The sequence below is a fragment of the Wasmannia auropunctata genome, unplaced genomic scaffold, assembly GCF_000956235.1.
Source record: "Wasmannia auropunctata unplaced genomic scaffold, wasmannia.A_1.0 LD336053.1, whole genome shotgun sequence".
NCBI lineage: Eukaryota > Metazoa > Arthropoda > Insecta > Hymenoptera > Formicidae > Wasmannia > Wasmannia auropunctata.
Window position 1 is genome coordinate 4,924,144 of NW_012026837.1, and position 12,886 is coordinate 4,937,029.

A 12,886-nucleotide genomic window follows, 5' to 3' on the forward strand; every position below is an offset into this window, starting at 1 on the left:
AAAAAATAGAAATATCGATTCTTATAAAGTCGTGTAATTTATACAAGTTACAGTGCTCGTATAAAACTTTCGCCGTTACTACTTACCTGTGATATTTTGCAGAAAGAGAAAAGACCATTTGTAAAACGCATCTATATATCATCAATAGCATTAGTTTAAATCAATAGCAAAGCCTCGACAAGTCTTGCCTCTCAATACTTTTGTTATGGCTTCATCATTCTGTGAGGCTTCTTTATTAAAGATATTTAATGTAGGCATGATAGAGAAAAAAGAAAATGATAAGAACAATATTTGAAAAATGTGTTAGATAGTGTGCATATTATTAACACGCGTGACACGTGCGTGATGCGGGTAATAATTAAAATTTTTCTTGTCTCTAGGGATATCTACGTGTGCTCGTTACATACCATCGGTTTGTCTCATTCTGTCTTTACATTGTTGGCTTCGTATGGTTTGTACTCTCACTCGTGAAAAAATATTACATGAAGCAGTTTTCCCTGTTCGCCTGGACGCACGTCGCGTTACTCATTGTTGTTACGCAGAGCTATCTTATCATCCAGAATATATTCGAAGGATTAATATGGTACATACATTTTCTCTCATAATTATATTATGCCGTATATAATAAAAGAAATATATAGTCATTTCATTAATTGTACGCCGATTGTCCTCAGGTTCATTGTACCTGTTAGTATGATTGTTATAAACGATGTGATGGCATACATGTTCGGCTTCTTTTTCGGTCGCACACCACTGATAAAATTGTCCCCGAAGAAAACTTGGGAGGGCTTCATCGGTGGCGGTATTTCGACCGTCATACTTGGATTACTGGTAGGTAATGTGTTTCGTGCAAACGGAAATCTATAACGGTCGATTATCTGTGTGCTGATGTAGTATTGTCATTTAGATGTCCTACGTCATGTGCCAGTATCGCTATTTCGTCTGTCCTATCGAGTACAGCGAAGCTCTCGGAAGGATGACTATGGATTGCGAACCGTCGAGCTTATTTCAGCCGCAAGAGTATACGTTGCCAAGCAGTCTTCAAGTGATGTCAAGAATGGTGACAGATCCTTATTGTTAGAGACTATTTTTTGTCGTTCGCGTGGGTGGTCGATCATTTTTTTCAATGTGTGCAGTTAAATGGGAAGCCCACCTTGACGCTGTATCCATTCGTTCTACATTCGTTGTCGTTGTCGATATTCAGCTCTGTAATCGGCCCGTTTGGAGGATTCTTCGCTAGCGGATTTAAACGAGCGTTTAAGATCAAGGTAATTTATTGAGTATTACGTTAATTGATTTGTAAATTTTTACGCGTTACATGTTGTTGCGCAACTGTTTTGTTTTCCTTCGTACGGCTTTGCAGGACTTCGGCGATGTAATTCCCGGCCATGGTGGGATAATGGATAGGTTTGACTGTCAGTATTTAATGGCAACATTCGTGAATGTCTATATTTCTTCATTTATTCACACAGCCTCGCCTCAAAAATTATTACAGCAGGTAAACAAGTTTTGTTATATGTAAGTTTTATCAATATTAATCTTTTCTTCGGATTATAAATTAATATGACAAGGAATAAGTAGGCAAAATTCTTTTAATAACATATATATCTTCCGATTTAGGTTTACAGCCTCAAGCCAGAGCTACAGCTGCAAATATATCAAACCCTAAGAGATTCATTGGAACATAGGGGTATGCTAAATTAAATATTTTAATTAAAATTAATATTTTTTTAAGTTGAAAAATATTTAATGGTGAAACTGCTGCAGGGATTATTTTTATCTAACAGAAAATATTAGAAAAGATTCTCCGAATGTCTTTTCTAATGTTTCAGCAGACGTTATACACAGATGACAATGCCATCAGTATCAAATAATTGTAATTGTAATAATTTGTTAAACTGTGACGAAGTTTATTTTGTAATTTATAGTCGTATAAGGGTCATATGATAATGATAGTACTGTCTAATTGAAAATCAACGTGGCCAGAGATGAGATAGAGATTTTTGCTAATCTTATTTTTTTATTTTATTTTTTATTAAAAGAGATGAATTTCGATATTAGAGAAAAAGAGCATTTCTTTAATATAATCGATCTTTTATGGATCTCGTATTATTAAAAATACTTTTATTTATACATTAGAATTGTAATGCACAAGTCACAAATATCGGAGTAAAAGTTGTAATATGCTACTGTGATTAACTCTGGCCTAAGAGTGTAATCAGTTGGATAGGTCTATCATAATTTTAACTATTTTCGTGCATTCCATTAGATAGTTGAATTTCTGTCGAATGCGATAGTTTATATTAAACTGCGGCATAGCTGGAAATATGAGATATTTTTTTCTAAAAAAGAAAATTGAACCAAAGAAAATAATGAAGATCCAGTGTTATACATAGCATTTATTGCAAAATTTTCTCCATTTTCTATATAAAAAAAAACCGCCTGTTTTTCAATTAGGTATTACAAGATATAGACCAAGAGAACCAAATGATATTTTTATGTAATATATATTCTATTTAAATGAAATATATCTTTACTTATAATACGCAGATCTCAGTAGTTTCTATTCGTAATCGAATTACTGTAATTGCATTTGAAATCCGATGCAGTAGAAACGAATCTCTCGTTTTGTACATATGCATAATGCGTTTTATTCTTTTATGTAAAATTTATATGAGAAATGTTAATAATTCTATGAGTAATCTTTGTTTCAATGAAAGGCATCCGTTTTGTTAAATTATAATGTTTCTTGCTATGTATAAGGGAAAAATGCCCTACTAATGTATTTCTACGTTACATACATGTACTGTCGTTGATGTTGTTGGGATAACGGTTCTATTTAGGAGTTTAGCATTATGCTTTCTTCTCTTCGTGTCGGATATATTTGTTTAGCGGCTGTAAAATAAACAATTAGTCATTTATCTCTAGATTATATTCAAATAAAGTTATTTGTATTTATATTTTATATAAATCGTTTTTTTTAATTATATTATTATCGGAATCTAGAAGAAATTTTTTGATTGAGCTGAATTTTGGACAGAAGGGGTGGCCGACTTGACAAAGAATTATGCCCCATATATATAGCACACATAGTGAGAGAAAAAGATTATTTATAAAAATGATTATTCAGGCAAAATCGATTTCTGTTTATCAATCGTCATTTCTACTAGCTGGAAAGTATGATTAATAAATAGAAATGGATCTGTGTCTGTATTACTGTTTGTATTAGTGTAGTGGAACAATTCTGTGGTGTATTATATAATTGATGAAAATATGGCCAGGCTACTATAATTAATTAATATCTAATTTGCCTTGCCGTGTAATATGTGGAAACATCTAAGCGGACATTAGTTGAGAGATGACGGTAGGAATCGGATCCTTTTGATAGGTGTTAAAAATTATAACTTTTACTGTACTTTTCCCGATTAGTTCCGATCCACTTGTGTCCGTAATTGTGCCAATCTCTTGCTTGACGAATGTTAGATAATCTTACGTAAATTATTACTTGCACGGAATCGATGTGTGGCACAATCAAAACTAGCTTTCTGTGATTAGATTGACGTAAATTAAGTACGCGTAATATGAACTATGCGTTGCGTATCGCAAATTGAAATGTGCTTGGATCTCAATATTATTGTCTTGGAAATAGCGAACGAATTCAACAAATGTGCATGCCATTTCTATCAGTTCATGCAAAAACCAATTCATCTCTCTGTCGCCTCGCACTTCGATCTTAGTTTCAGTATTGCTATTGTTCCACGTATTGACGATAAATATTGCAAGCATCTATTCTTCCGTTCGTTCGCTACTTGAAAGTTCTATTTTTCAATTGAACGTTCAAACGTATCTTACGAAGAGAACATATGACGTATTACAAATAAAAAATATTCTGTTTGTAGATTCCTTTTTATTTCTTATATAAAACGACGTTTCTATAGCGAAAACTTATGTTTAGAATTAATGAAGAGAGATATTATAGTGGCAGATAAATGGATCAAACATATATATTACATATATGTATGTTTATTTAATAGAAAATATATGAAAGAAAAGGTATATATATGTAAATGTAATAGATGGAAGTTATTTAAAGAAATATGTTACAAATTACGTACAGTTTTAGACGCAAGATCGATGACTTTAAGTTTTAATATATGATGATAAATTTATGTAGAGATAAAAAAAATAAATAAAATACTGAAAGATTAACGATGTTTTAATAAAACACATTTTATTATTATCTTCATCGCTCTATCGTTCCGCTATTATAGAACTATTTTATTTCGTTTATTTATATTATATTACATTTGAATTTTCCTCTGTTTTCAGTTGAACCGAGCGTTTTCTCTGTTTTATAAATTTCTCCGCCTTTTTTTTTAAATCACAGATGGGAAATGTGCGTGCGATTGAGTGGGAAAAAATGCCCTGCGTCCATAATATGTATATAAAATGCAGAAGACTGCAAAAAAATAGCTCCTCTATTTTAGAGAAATTTAAATTTCTGTTTACATAATTTCTGTGTTCATAATTCTGTTTTTCTATTTCCGAAAATTCATTGACTGTCGTGAGATCGTTTCCTAAATGCGTGTGCAAACTGTGCAAATATTTAAGACAATTAAAGACTGCGAATTGGAGAATTCGACCAATTAGAGCAAAACGGCCGTGTTGAGGATTAAAGGTCCGCTTGGTCGAATTCTAAATTCGCAATCCTCGCTCTCGAATGCGTAGGTGTGACACGGGCTTAAGGCGTTCCTGCGTCAGAAGCGGCTAGGCCGGGGGGGGGGGGGAGGAGCCGGGAGGAGGTATGTTAGTATGTACGGTACGATGCACGCAAATGTCACAATAAGCGTGCCGGGAGGACTCTTTCAGAGGCGACGATAAAAATTGAGCGATAATCAGTTCGATTTGTCAGTGGCGAGCGGGTTGTGAAAGTTAAAGTTCACCCGAGAATCGACACATATATATATCAGTCAACGTACACCAAGCGTCACCATAATACACAGACGTCGCTCCGTTCTGGCCGAATGTCATAAAGGTTATGGCTCTGACGATTTATGTATTTTAAATACCTGCGTCCCTTACGTTCCGTCAAATATTTACAATGGTGTCAACGCGAGGGCCGAAATTCAAATTCTCCGACGGGGAGAAGGTATTGTGCTACGAGCCGGATCCGACGAAGGCGAAGGTGCTGTACGACTCGAAGGTGAGGCGTATACGTTATCTACATATATTGGCTAGACATATATATACATACACTTTGCATTCGATTTGCATTTCTTTAACAGTAGTACGTTTTGCTGTACATATGCAAATATAAGTGTAGAATGCAAATCGGATGTCAAGCCTAGCGTAGAAAGATTATAAGTTATTGCATCAAGAAGCACAGATTGCAAAAGTGGAGGAGGTATAACCTATAGACTATACGAATAGTTGCAGTTTGAGAGGATCGTACGAAATGTATGAGAAATAAATTTGTATCGTTTGGTTAGAGATGTGGGGTAACTTCGTCGATCGCGCGCGGTAGTTAAATGAGACAATTATCGTTTGCAGGTGCTCGATGTCATTGTAAATAAAGACCAAAGGGGCAGAAAAGCGGTGGAGTACCTCATACACTTCCAGGTGAGTTTGAAAAGTGTTTTGAATTAAAAAGCTGCTCTAATCGCATGTCGAAGCGCATTGTGGAAGTGTTTAAATGTATTTCATTGTGCAAGGGTTGGAATTCGTCTTGGGACCGTTGCGTGACAGAGGAATATGTGCTCAAGGATACGGAGGAGAATCGCCAACTTCAGCGGGATCTAGCGCAAAAAGCGCAGCTTCAGCTGTACGTATTTTCCTGAAGTTGCTCTAACATTGTACAAACTTAATACGCTTAATTGTGAATTGATATATAATTTTTATTTATAATAATTTTTATTTCCTTACAAAATAGGGGAGCTTATTTGTATCGCCGCGAACGCAAGAAGAGAAGTCACAAGATGTCGGAGCGTTTGACCGAAACGGAACATCAAGAGCCCCGCCGTAGGGCGAGAAGCGGCGGCAGCCGTGCCACGTCGGCTACGACCGGATCATCCGAGGACGGCAGTTCGGGCCAGCACGCTGATTACGATACGGAGGTAAATGTCTCCTCCAATTTTCAATACAAATCGTAGCGAAATTGATCAGACATTTGAAAAAATGTTATAATGCAATCAAAGAAGAAAGAACTGATTCAATAATTAAAGAATTTATGCTATGTTCGTAATATAGAAAATTGATTGATGGCTGTCGCATAAGCATCATTAACATTTGTCCCACTATGTAAAAGGCGAACATACCTATTATGTTGGATCAAGGATTACGGAAGCGATAAAGCAATATTTATAAAAATTACATATTCAACTGCAGGAAGTGAACACGGAAGAAGATACAGAGAGCAGTTCTGATTATATGGGCGAAACGAGCGACGATGAAGACAGCGGCGGTGGCAGCCAGTCTGGAGCCAGCGTAAAACCAGGGGTCGATCTTGACATAGGTAGCACATTAAAACGGATTTTAGAGCAGGATTATGACCTGATAACTAATAAAAATAAGGTAAGTCAGTAGTTAATTTCCAGATCAATAGATTTATAGGTACAGACTGTACCTATAAACGTTATCAATGCAAGTTATATTTTAAAAACAATCAAGAACTACAATTGCTTACATTTTATCTAATTTTTACGTCTAAATGAAAATTTATACGAAAAAAGATTTACATTAATAATCTTTCCACGATTGAGGCAAATATCACGCAGGTATATCACCGATATTTTTATTTTAGCTCGTTGTACTTCCCGCGCAACCTACTGTGATAAATATTCTGGAATCCTGGGTGCAGCATTTCACTACGACGCAGCTGACGAATATTCCAGAGAAGCCGCAGCGGAATAAAACGAATAATACAGTAGAGAAAACATTGAATGAAGTGAACCTATGCAGAGAAGTCGCGGACGGCTTGCGCGTATACTTCGATTTCACGTTACCTCATATCCTGCTGTACAGGCAGGAAAGCGAGCAGTATTCCTCGCTGAAATCTTCCCTGTTAAGCAACGAACAAACGACCGCGGCCCCAAAGGAGGACTCGATTGAGTAAATTTCTGCATTTTCTTTTATATCGATGACAATTGGATTTGAAACTTGGTTTTAAGAATTTTATCGAGAGCCGCGCTGTCTGTGTTTAATAAAGTAAACGTCTGTGTTGCAAGAAATTTAGAAATATCCGCGAAAGACGAATTCGAGGATACGGAATACGCTCATTTGCCACCCTTTCAAGAGCACGAGTTGGAGGTGGACAAGCCGTCGAACAATTCCAAGCGAAGATTGCGATCGTGTCGCGTGAGCTCGGTCGACGAGAGCCGACAATTGAGGTCCTACGACGAAGTCAAGCAGGACGGTGGCAATTTGTCGAGGTAATAAACTAATGCGCTTCGAACTTCTCTCGTCACAGAAAATTTATTGAGTTACTAAGTTTATTTCCGACAACTCTTGCTTACGGGAGTGTTTCTCTTTTCTTTCTCTCGAAATTCTCTCTCGCATGTGGTAACCGATGAATTTTTTGCTTCTTTCTCTGAATTTTTCCTTTGTTTTTGAAATTAGATATAACGTTTTTTTTTATGATTGTTTTGTTTTAGTAGCATAGCAAGTACAAGTTCCCGTTGTTCTAGCCCGCGAGGTGTAACGCTAAGAATGCCGCCTGTTGTTACATCCGCTCAAGTAAACAGTTTACTTCAACAGTCAAATAAGTGGAGGTTAATGCCTCAGGTGCCGAGGCAAATTGAAATTCCAAGTCCCTCCACTTACTACGGTGCCATTCACTTAACTAGATTATTTGGTAAGTCTTGGTTATTTTACGAGAGCAGCACGTGACGCACGTGCAGAGCTATTAAAACCTTTACGTGACGAAGAAATAATGCGTTTCTTTAATTTCAGTTAAGTTACCTGAGTTACTGCAGTCCGCGGATATATCAAGCAAAAAATTGAAAGTACTTTTGAAATATTTAGATATGTTTTTAAGGTATGTGACGGGATGACTTTTTGTATTTAAATCGCAAACTCGTGATGAAAATGTATTAATAACGCAAATATGTTTTTGCAGTTACCTGGAAATGCACAGGGAGTGGTTCGGAGAACAATTCTACATGCAAGTGGAAAATCGAACAATATTGCAAACTAGCAACGTTTAACAGTATTTTACGTTCATTATGTATAAATTATATATGTATACAATATATATATATATATAATCATATATAGTTATATATATATTTTATATATATATATATAAATTACATATAAAATATTGTACATTGCTTTTTTTAATGTGACTGTATAACGCTATACATATCTATTTTTTGTACGTGACGGTCACTAAGTACATGTGACATATTAGTACAAGAACGATTTTTTTGACAAATAATATTTTTCTATCATATGTTTTTATATAAAATTACACGGTGAGAATAGATAAATTAAGATTGAAATATTAAGTGAGATTTGTAAATATGACCAATTGATCTTCAACATTCTTTCTCATTGACATTTATATGAATTAGTGATACTTTTGAAATATTTAGTATAAAAAGTTTTATACTTATTTTTGGACTCTTATCACAACTTTTGTTGTTGTTTGCGTATCCAACATATTTTCGATCAGCTATAAGCTCTGATAACAATTGAAAAGAAAAAAAAAAGAAACAATACAAGCTCAACTATGAAAAATAAATTCTTTGCTTGTTATTTAAACAAAAAGTGCTCCTTCCGCCTCTCCTCTTTTTCTCTTCAACACGCAGTTGTATTTTAACACAGGTTGTATAGCTCCTCGTGGAAGCTGACGTCCCAAGAAGAAAAAGGTCAACCTACAGAGATCTCGTCCTAAGGCCTTATATAGAAGTTACAGACCTGTTCCTAACTTAAATCGAGTCTTGTATGAGACACACACACACAGCTGCGAAAAACAGCTGATGACGTGCGAATTCGAGTTCGATATTTCAAGATGGCGCCGATTCCCCGTCGGTTTGTTGTTTGCCGGTGAGTGATGTGCACGTAGGTCGCGGTTCGCAGCGAGTTCGAGACCGTTTGAGACAACTGAGAGCGGTGATCGAGTTAGCAGTGGTGAGTACACATCAGATGATCGGAGTAACCGAATGGTGTCCAGTGCGTTTGCATTCAACGGTGCACGTTGCCTTCTTACCGCTCAAAGCTCGTGGTACATACATAAGTATACATACATATACGTTCACGCGATAAACGCAGATGAACGCCGCGTGAGGCTCGGCCGCTTGAAGCCTCGCGGGAGACACGCTCGCGCGTGTCGTCGTCGTCGCGAATGCGGCCGCACCGGATCACCGTTGTCTCAATGTACATATGTACGTACGTAAATTATAACACTCGACTTCGTCCTCGTCCGTGTGCGCAGTGGACCTAGGATGGGCTTGCAGGACGTTGTGTACACGGCGGTCACTATGCCCTATAATGTTATTCACAAGACGAGTGCGGGGGCTTGGAACGCGGCCACGTCGGTAAGCTTGTCGCATGGTCTTAGCCTTGTAGTGTCTCTCTCTTGCAAAACGGCAGAGCTTGCGCATCAAATCGGACCTGCCTAAACCTCACCTCCTCTCCTAAGCATTAGGTGACTTCTCTTCCATATGCTTCCTTATCGTATCATTCACATGCATATTAACTCTTGTGTGTACGTATACACATCATATACGCGTAATAATATTACTCATTCACCATTACATTCTGAAGTTGAAGCATGAGACGAGCAAGAGTGTCTTCGACTAAATCTTGATTGGCTTAATCAGTGATTAATCTTTCAATTTCAATCTTTCTTGTGTCAATAGTATTTTTATTATTTTGTTAACTTGGATAGAATTATTAATTTTTGCATTGTTGCATTATCGATTATTTAAGATGTAGAACAAGATTAGATAATTATTTGATTAGAAATCTTGCCGTAAGAGCGATTCTGCCAGTTGAATTAAATCATCGATTAAGTTAGCTGCAGCCTGATCAAGGTTTAAGAGTTTCATATGCAAATCTTTCTCTTCTTTTTACACACACACACACACACACACACACAAAAAAATATATATATATCCATACGCAGTGTATATGTATGTAAAATAGTCCTTGCCACTGTTTTTTTTTACAATTGACAAGGATTGCAGTAAAAAAAATTATCACGCTCGTTTGTTGCGTTTAATAATGCAAAATAATGAAATTAATTGCATTGATAATAGATCGATTGTTTCGTCGCGATGATTATCGTGTAACACAAGCATTAATGAATAATACATTTTTTTTTTTACATCTTTATATCGCAATGTGCAATGTCACGTTGTACGTTGCCATTATAACGAGCATTTACGTAAGCAGTCTTGAACGTTTCATCTGTTTGAAATGGCTGTTAAGTGTAACTGATGGTAATCTTTTTCGGTGGCCGGGAAAATTCAATTAAAGAAGGTTGATAAAAATCTAATAAGGCTGCGTTCCGTATTCACGCTTTTTTTTAGCGCTCTCACGGAATCATTTTATATTTATTAATCAAATGTTAAACGAGGACAAATTATATACCTGCAGCAGCGTGTAAAAGCGTTAAAACGGGACGCAGTCCAAGTAGTTGTAGCAGTAATTGTTTTCGTTAACTCACTCGAACTGCCAGTAGCTTTGAGTGTAAAGGAAAAAAAAATCTAATGTCGTTTGAACAGAATGTAATTTGTATTTCGCGAAAACTAATAAAAGTGATACGGTCTGTCAGGCAGCATATTATTTGGGAGGAAAGCAGAAAGTCGAGTCGGTGAAAATGGCAGCGCCGGTACCTCTGTGGAAGTTAGCCGCTGCCAGCGGTCCATACGTGAGACTTGCGGCCCTCAGCGGTGCGGCGGCCGTGATTCTTGGCGCCATCGGATCCCACCGTAAGTAATCGAATCCGCTCGATATACACTTCGCATCCGTATCATCTTAACGTGTACAATTTAACGTGCTTTGAATCGTGTTAAGCGAACGCGAGGCTTAAATTTAAATCGAACGTCAAGACCGTCGAATTTTAATCGAATTCTCCGCCCCGGCAGGACATTACTCCAAGGACGAGATAGGGCAGGAGCAACGTCGCATCTTCGAAACGGCGAATCGATACCATTTCATACACACTTTGGCCCTGCTCGGATTACCGTTGTGCAAGTTCCCAACGGTGGTAAGTTGAACCATCGTCATCAATCCGCGACGAGAGTCGTGTGCCCGAGGAGAGGAATTGAAATAATTTCACGTGTACATCTGTGTCGTAGGCCGCGACGTTCATGCTCTCGGGGATCTTGCTGTTCTGCGGAAGCTGTTACTACACCGCGTTCACCAACAACAGGCGATTCAGCGCGACAACGCCGATCGGGGGATTTTGTTTTATACTGGCGTGGTGCAGTATGTTCTTGTAAAATATCGCTGTACGCTGTAAAAAAAAAAGAAATGGGAGTTTTCGTACGAGCAAGCAAACAAGTGACAAGTCTGCGGGCAACTTATACATGTAATACGCAACGTAAAAGGAAAAAAGATGAAAACAATACTTCGTAGCATTAAGAGTGGATGGTTGAAGATTTACAGAAAAAGAAAGAGAGTGTTCGAATGAGATAACTTTTGAATATGAATATCACAATGGGTGTATATACTCGACAATTATAGATTGATTTTATTTCCAGAAGATAAAATACGAGGTAAAAGTAAATAAAAAATATAATTTTACGGTTATTCGAGAGAGAAAATGGGCTTTTAAATATTCCTTAGAAAATAACAGAGCGTGTCTCTTGTGCAACTCCCGATGCTTGCGCGTGTCGTCCGATGCGTTTTTTTAAGAGGTACATTCTTTTGGCGATTTTACGATATATCTATACGTTTTATTGAACTGGCTTCCTTACTGAACAGAAAAAAGAAAACAAAAAAAAAAGAGATCTTTCGATGTGAATAAAGTAAAATTCGTTTATACTACTGAATCGATATAAATATATCTTTTGTTTATAATATTAATGACATGGGTTTTTTTTTGGATCGCGTATCCTGGAACAGTTACACATTTTACGATAGTGCTTATATCCAAGTTCTCCTCCGACCGTGTTGATTTCCTTGCGCATTATACTATTCACTCGCGATTCGTTCTCTCACACAAAAAGTGGAAAGTATTTAAAAAAAGGGGGAGGGGGGAACCTATGCAAATGTGTTCACACACGCTTGGTAAACGTAATCGTGATAATGATAAGGTACACAAGGCGTCACAAATGCCTACCCATCTAAAATTGCAGGGGCACGTATACGTATACATTATTGTATATACATATGTATAATACATATATATGGGTCAGTATCCCTGCAAGCTCAGATGGGCGGGCTATTTGTGACGCCTTGTGTACAGCGACGTGTCAATGTGTCTCAAAAAAAAGAAAAAAAAAGAAAAAGAAAACCATTTCGTGGCGCGATAATAACAACATAAATTACAACTTCCGCTAATGAAAAGGTATGCGACTCTCGAATCCCGAGGATTGCTCCGCGGATGATACAACAAATACGAGAAAAACCTGTGCGCGATATACATTATACACAAAGTCTGACAATGTAGAATCTGAATCGAACAAATGTACCGACATATGTAGACTTGACTCTCTCTCACACACTCTTCCTCTCTCGCACATTCTTTTTTTTTTTTCATATAGACTCCTGCATTTCGGTGACATAAGAAAAGTAATGTACCTTGTATTATCCATTTGATACACCAGCTTCACTTACTTTTATATATCCATTCTATTTCGTATCATACAAGTTCACTTACAATTCTGGTTTTTTTTTGTTTTTTTATTCCCTCTATATACGATTTGCTTGGTAAATA

The 12,886-nt window shown here is 36.9% G+C and overlaps 3 protein-coding genes across 8 annotated transcripts in view; all 3 read left to right on the plus strand.

Annotated features, from left to right (window-relative positions):
- LOC105451210 (phosphatidate cytidylyltransferase, photoreceptor-specific) overlaps positions 1–4,209 on the plus strand; it is a 6,748-nt gene extending 2,539 nt beyond the window's left edge. For both annotated transcript variants that reach the window (XM_011691513.1, XM_011691514.1), the window contains exons 5-11: positions 381–583; positions 675–831; positions 908–1,060; positions 1,137–1,268; positions 1,364–1,498; positions 1,621–1,690; positions 1,836–4,209. In XM_011691513.1, the coding sequence (XP_011689815.1) occupies positions 381–583; positions 675–831; positions 908–1,060; positions 1,137–1,268; positions 1,364–1,498; positions 1,621–1,690; positions 1,836–1,852 (867 nt within the window). In that variant the 3' untranslated portion in view covers positions 1,853–4,209. The remainder of the gene's footprint in view (positions 1–380; positions 584–674; positions 832–907; positions 1,061–1,136; positions 1,269–1,363; positions 1,499–1,620; positions 1,691–1,835) is intronic.
- Positions 4,210–4,800: 591 nt separating this feature from the next.
- On the plus strand, positions 4,801–8,272 carry LOC105451212 (male-specific lethal 3 homolog). Of its 3 annotated transcripts, none has more exons than XM_011691518.1 (10): positions 4,801–5,203; positions 5,551–5,619; positions 5,712–5,821; positions 5,930–6,113; positions 6,385–6,570; positions 6,800–7,107; positions 7,224–7,427; positions 7,683–7,849; positions 7,948–8,032; positions 8,114–8,272. In XM_011691518.1, exons 1-10 carry the CDS (start codon positions 5,102–5,104, stop codon positions 8,199–8,201), a joined length of 1,503 nt encoding a protein of 500 aa, XP_011689820.1. In that variant the 5' UTR covers positions 4,801–5,101; the 3' UTR covers positions 8,202–8,272. The 3 variants fall into 3 exon arrangements, with proteins under 3 accessions (XP_011689820.1, XP_011689818.1, XP_011689819.1); XM_011691516.1 differs by having other exon boundaries at positions 7,650–7,849; positions 8,114–8,271; XM_011691517.1 differs by having other exon boundaries at positions 7,653–7,849; positions 8,114–8,271.
- Positions 8,273–8,976: 704 nt separating this feature from the next.
- On the plus strand, positions 8,977–11,771 carry LOC105451214 (transmembrane protein 256-like). Of its 3 annotated transcripts, XM_011691520.1 has the most exons (5): positions 8,977–9,129; positions 9,434–9,536; positions 10,778–10,934; positions 11,091–11,212; positions 11,304–11,771. In XM_011691520.1, exons 2-5 carry the CDS (start codon positions 9,444–9,446, stop codon positions 11,445–11,447), a joined length of 516 nt encoding a protein of 171 aa, XP_011689822.1. In that variant the 5' UTR covers positions 8,977–9,129; positions 9,434–9,443; the 3' UTR covers positions 11,448–11,771. The 3 variants fall into 3 exon arrangements, with proteins under 3 accessions (XP_011689822.1, XP_011689821.1, XP_011689824.1); XM_011691519.1 differs by lacking the exons at positions 8,977–9,129; positions 9,434–9,536 and adding an exon at positions 9,137–9,383; XM_011691522.1 differs by lacking the exons at positions 8,977–9,129; positions 9,434–9,536 and adding an exon at positions 10,354–10,442.
- The last annotated feature ends 1,115 nt before the right edge of the window (positions 11,772–12,886 follow it).

Excerpts from the sequence above, each read along its gene's own strand:
- LOC105451212 (XM_011691516.1), top strand. The coding sequence starts at position 5,102 with ATGGTGTCAACGCGAGGGCCGAAATTCAAATTCTCCGACGGGGAGAAG. Across the intron at positions 6,114-6,384 it reads ACGCTGATTACGATACGGAG|GAAGTGAACACGGAAGAAGA; the intron begins GTAAATGTCTCC and ends ATTCAACTGCAG. Across the intron at positions 7,108-7,223 it reads CCAAAGGAGGACTCGATTGA|AAATTTAGAAATATCCGCGA; the intron begins GTAAATTTCTGC and ends CTGTGTTGCAAG.
- LOC105451214 (XM_011691519.1), top strand. The coding sequence starts at position 9,162 with ATGGTGTCCAGTGCGTTTGCATTCAACGGTGCACGTTGCCTTCTTACC. Across the intron at positions 10,935-11,090 it reads TGGCGCCATCGGATCCCACC|GACATTACTCCAAGGACGAG; the intron begins GTAAGTAATCGA and ends CCGCCCCGGCAG. Across the intron at positions 11,213-11,303 it reads TGTGCAAGTTCCCAACGGTG|GCCGCGACGTTCATGCTCTC; the intron begins GTAAGTTGAACC and ends TCTGTGTCGTAG.